Source organism: Musca vetustissima, unplaced genomic scaffold, assembly GCF_032173495.1.
Source record: "Musca vetustissima isolate MV318-11 ecotype Yass unplaced genomic scaffold, APGP_CSIRO_Mvet_v1 utg96475, whole genome shotgun sequence".
Lineage (NCBI taxonomy): Eukaryota > Metazoa > Arthropoda > Insecta > Diptera > Muscidae > Musca > Musca vetustissima.
The window spans coordinates 12,242-16,786 of NW_026874653.1; the positions used below are offsets into that span (position 1 = coordinate 12,242).

The window sequence follows — 4,545 nt, forward strand, 5'->3', positions numbered from 1 at the left end:
TAATTTCTTCATAAAGTACAAAGTTCACATATCGCAATGTACAAATTTTAAATCTGAAGACTATAAAACAATTTGCGATAAATTCAAACCTATAAAAACAATTTGCCACGTGCAATATTGGGAGGGGTGGATTTTCCACATTCATGCTTCCGTTTTATATTAGCCACTGGTCTAATATAAAAATACTGGAATTGACGACATTTGACAATAATTATCAGTTTATTGTCAGCGCATTTTGATAATAAGAATCAATACGTTGCGCCTTTTTTTATTAAATTTCCCTTGGCACTAACAAAATTCATTACAATACTTGAAACATGTGTTTGAGATTAGGACAATCTATAACTTGGCCACAGACTAAAATAAATATATTTAGATAAACCGATAATAGATAGCAGACAAAATTTAGCACTGATTTGTGTTTGACATATTTTCAAGTACGTAGACCACCTGTTTGTCCAAATTGATTGCTTGAAAATCCAACATTGTTACATTGTTATTGAACAAGGGTTATTACACTTCAAAATATTATATTATGAAGATTGATAAGATTTGATAAATGTAAAAAAACATTTAATCTAGCAAACATTTTATATTACTATTTTTTTGCAGATCATGGAGGACTCAAAAAACGGTGAAGTAAATAAAGCCTTTTCCGTTGAAGAGGTGAGCATACACGTATTCTGTTCTTTAAGAACCTTAGAAATTAATATTTTGTTTTTTTTTTATATAGGCAATTGAAAATGGCTTCGAAACACATAAGACTGAATTCCAAATGGACGATACTAGTGATATAGATAAATCCAGTAAATCAATGCGTATCGTTAAAACTAGTTTAATATGGTTGGTCCACATTTTAGTGGGATCATATTTTGGTTATGCCACACATTACTATATTCGAGAATGTAAGTATTAAAATATTGTAGATTATTTTAAAATTATTGCAATGAAAATGGTGTTATAAGCCTATTTTGTAACCAAAAATTAGTTGCCGTTGTTTTTGCATCTTCCGTCTAAGGTTATTTTGTCTTAGTTCGGGTGTTTCTTCTCTCCATCTCTGAGTTTGTTCATCATTGTTTGTTAGTAGCCTAACAGCACGATATTGAATTGCTTGGCTCACCATCTATTTGTGACATCATCTATTGTTCGCGTAGCTTTTTAATGTTATTCTGGCTAGATGCTTCCAGATTTTCGCCAGATTTTCTAGGAACTTTTATCTTTCCTTGCTGTTGTCTTCACTTGTTTTGCTAGTAGTTCACACTTATCTTTTGTGAAATTGTTGTTGTTCAGCAGCAATTTGAGTTCCCCTCTTTTAGAAATTAGGTTCCAAGTTTCGTCTGATATTCAGATTTTTCTCTGTTTTTGTTTCTTCCACAACTTGGTGATATGTCAACGTGATGTCTCCCAATGTATAATGTTGATTTATTGTTAACTTTTAGATTATTGCCGTAGTATAGTAGTTTTAGGCGTAGTTGTTTTGGCCTGGCGTGGCTGGCTTTCTTCTTGGACATTTTATCTTGATTTCTCCTATAATGAGCTCGTGGTCACTGTTAGCTCCTCTTTTATTTCTGACTTCTGGAAGGGAGCTTTTCTATCTTCTACTAACGTATATGTGGTATATTTGATTGCGAGTATTGCCGCTTTGTGATGAATATCCTAGTGCGGGAACCAATGACAAGCTGAAATGTTTGGCTCCGCACTCATCTATTCCCATTGCTGAACGAGCGTTGGTGTTATCGCTTCCTATTTTAGCGTTAAAGTCACCCACGAGAATCACATAGTCTCCTTTCGTTTCCACGACAGAGGGGTCTACGATCCGAAACGACCCGAGTCTTACTCGGCCAACGTCTGTCACCTCAGCCCATTGTGTAAAAGAAATAGGGCTGCTACAACAACAACAACATAGTCTCCTTTCTGAATTTCATTGAGCGTGGCTGTTAGTATAACTCATCATTGACAGTATCTTCAGCACCATCCTTTGGAGCATAGCACTGTACCATGGTGACGTGTGTTGCGTTGCTCTTGAATCGATCCATTCCACAGGTTATATGCTGTTTCTAGGCGCACGTAAAATATGAAATATTGTGCTTAATTGTATTATTCAAATTCTTCTTTCATATGACAAGCTGAAATGTTTGGCTCCGCACTCATCTATTCCCATTGCTGAACGAGCGTTGGTTTTATCGCTTCCTATTTTAGCGTTAAAGTCACCCATGAGAATCACATAGTCTCCTTTCTGAATTTCATTGAGCGTGGCTGTTAGTAGAACTCATCTTTGACAGTATATTCAGCACCATCTTATGGAGCATAGCACTGTACCATGGTGGCGTGTGTTGCGTTGCTCTTGAATCGATCCATTCCAGATATTGCTCTCCATGTCTCCAACGACTTCTTAGCGTTCTTCGACATTAGGATCGCAACGCCGTTTTCAACGCCATTTTCTTTTCCACTACACATTAGTAGTTGCCATATTCGGTTGGAAGTTCATCACGTGTATGTCACCTTGTCAGAAACTTCGTTCTGTAATGAATGGCTCAGAGAGGTCCTTTCCGACTTTAACTGCTATGTGCTCTATATTTGGCACATATCGTCCTGTCTCATTTTTTTGTACACCGGACTCAAGATGCTGAGGTTCCAATCATTGGGTATGCATTCCTTTAGCCAAATTGTACTAATCAGCTTGTGCATGCTCCTGACCAGAATCTGACCATCGGTCTGGAATATTTCGACCGGTGACCCATCGGCACGAACTGCTTTATTATTCTTCATCGGATTGATTGCTATCCTACCCTCATCTTGGCTATGTGGTATACACTCTATAACGTCATCTCGTATTGGTTCTAGGGTATCTTCTTCACCTCCACCATTTGATACCAAAAGCTCTGCAAAATGTTCCTTTCAGATCCTCAACACGCTATCTGTATCTGTCACCAGGTTTTCATCATCACCTCTATAGGTGTATGTGCCTGCACTAGAGCCTTCGGTTTGATGTAAAATTTCCGGACTTAATTCTGACTCCTGTACATTTCGATTTGCTCACGTTCACGTTTTTCTTGTTTCTTTCTTCTTTTTTTGAAAATACTTATCTCCTCTCCCCTTTTCTCCCAATAATTCTCTATCACATTAGGTGGTGCTTCTGTCATCATCAGTAGCATTACGAAACTCCTTATCGTACCACAGGTTTCTTGATGGTTGTCTTTGGTACCCAATTGTTGTTTTTGCCGCAGTTTGTAGGGAGTGGGAAATTCTTTGACATTGTGCTTCTTTATTATTATCGGGGCAAGGAGTTCTTTCGCCAAACAGGCGAGTACTTTGAGAGGAGTAGGCTTCTGCTACCTGTTGTGTTTGCAGCTTTTCGTCGTCGAGTTTCCGTGTTGTGTTAGATCGCACATTTATTGCTTCATTAAGACGAGTGCGAACCATGGCTGCTACAAGTTAGTGGTCCGAATCGACATTCGCTCCTTGGATCGATCGAACTTCTAAAACAATGGATGAATGTCCTCCGTCGTTCACAACATGATCAATTTGATTTTCCGTTGCTTGATCAGGAGAAATTCAGATTGCCTTGTGTATATCGATATGCTTGAATCTGATGCTGCTAACTACCATATTTTTTTCTACCGCGAACTCAATCAACCTCATGTCGTTGTCGGATGTTTCTTCATGGAAGCAGAACTTTCCGACGGTGGCTCCAACAAATATTTTCCCTTCCGATTTTTGCATTAACATCTCCTAGCATAATTTTAGTGGCATGGCCAGGGCACAGGTTATATGATCTTTCTAGGCGCTCATAAAATATGTCTTTTTATGCTTATTTCTCAAATTCCTCTTTCATATCCTGTAATTTTTTTATTATTTTGCAGATAACAATCATCATTGTGATTGGGCCTGGGAACCCGATGCAATATATTGTCCTATGCGATTCTGTAGTGGCTATGGATTTCTGATATTGTTTCTTGGCTTCACCTATTTCGGTTTAATCTATTATTATATTTTTAAGCCGAAATTGGGACGGACACTGCATCGTCAGTATTTGGTACCATTGGATCGATGGTGGATGGTATTCAGTAGAAGGAGGTAAGCAGCAAATAAACTACAGGAATATTTTAGTGCATAAGTAAAAAATTCGGACTTTCTATTTTACAGAGTAATATCGGCAATTCTAATTGGCATTTTGTTGGTAGCATTGGCTATTTTCTTGTATTTCGAAACGAAAGATGAACCCCAGAAACTGACTTCATTGGTGGCACCCTGTTTCTTTATACTCTGTGGTTATGTGTTCTCAACCGATCGTTCGGCCATTAAATGGCGTGTCGTTATAACCGGCATCACATGTCAATTTATATTGGGTATTATTTGTATACGCTGGAGTGTTGGACGCAGTATTTTCGAATGTGTTGGCAATAAAACAGCCACTTTCCTGGCATTTGCCGATGAGGGTAGCCGCTTCGTTTATGGCGATAATATTGTCAATCAGGGCGTCTTCGCCTTTGCCATTTTATCGGTCATCTATTTCTTCAGTTTTGTTATATCCATTCTGTATTA

At 38.1% G+C, this 4,545-nt stretch overlaps 1 protein-coding gene across 1 annotated transcript; it reads left to right on the plus strand.

Annotated features, from left to right (window-relative positions):
• Positions 1 to 612: 612 nt before the first annotated feature.
• On the plus strand, positions 613 to 4,539 carry LOC133335498 (sodium/nucleoside cotransporter 2-like; the record flags this gene model as incomplete). The annotated part of the gene is made up of 4 exons (XM_061543777.1): positions 613 to 666; positions 734 to 905; positions 3,864 to 4,077; positions 4,147 to 4,539. Coding segments are annotated over 4 exons (833 nt in total), but the record flags the coding sequence as incomplete, so codon positions are not given.
• Positions 4,540 to 4,545: the final 6 nt, after the last annotated feature.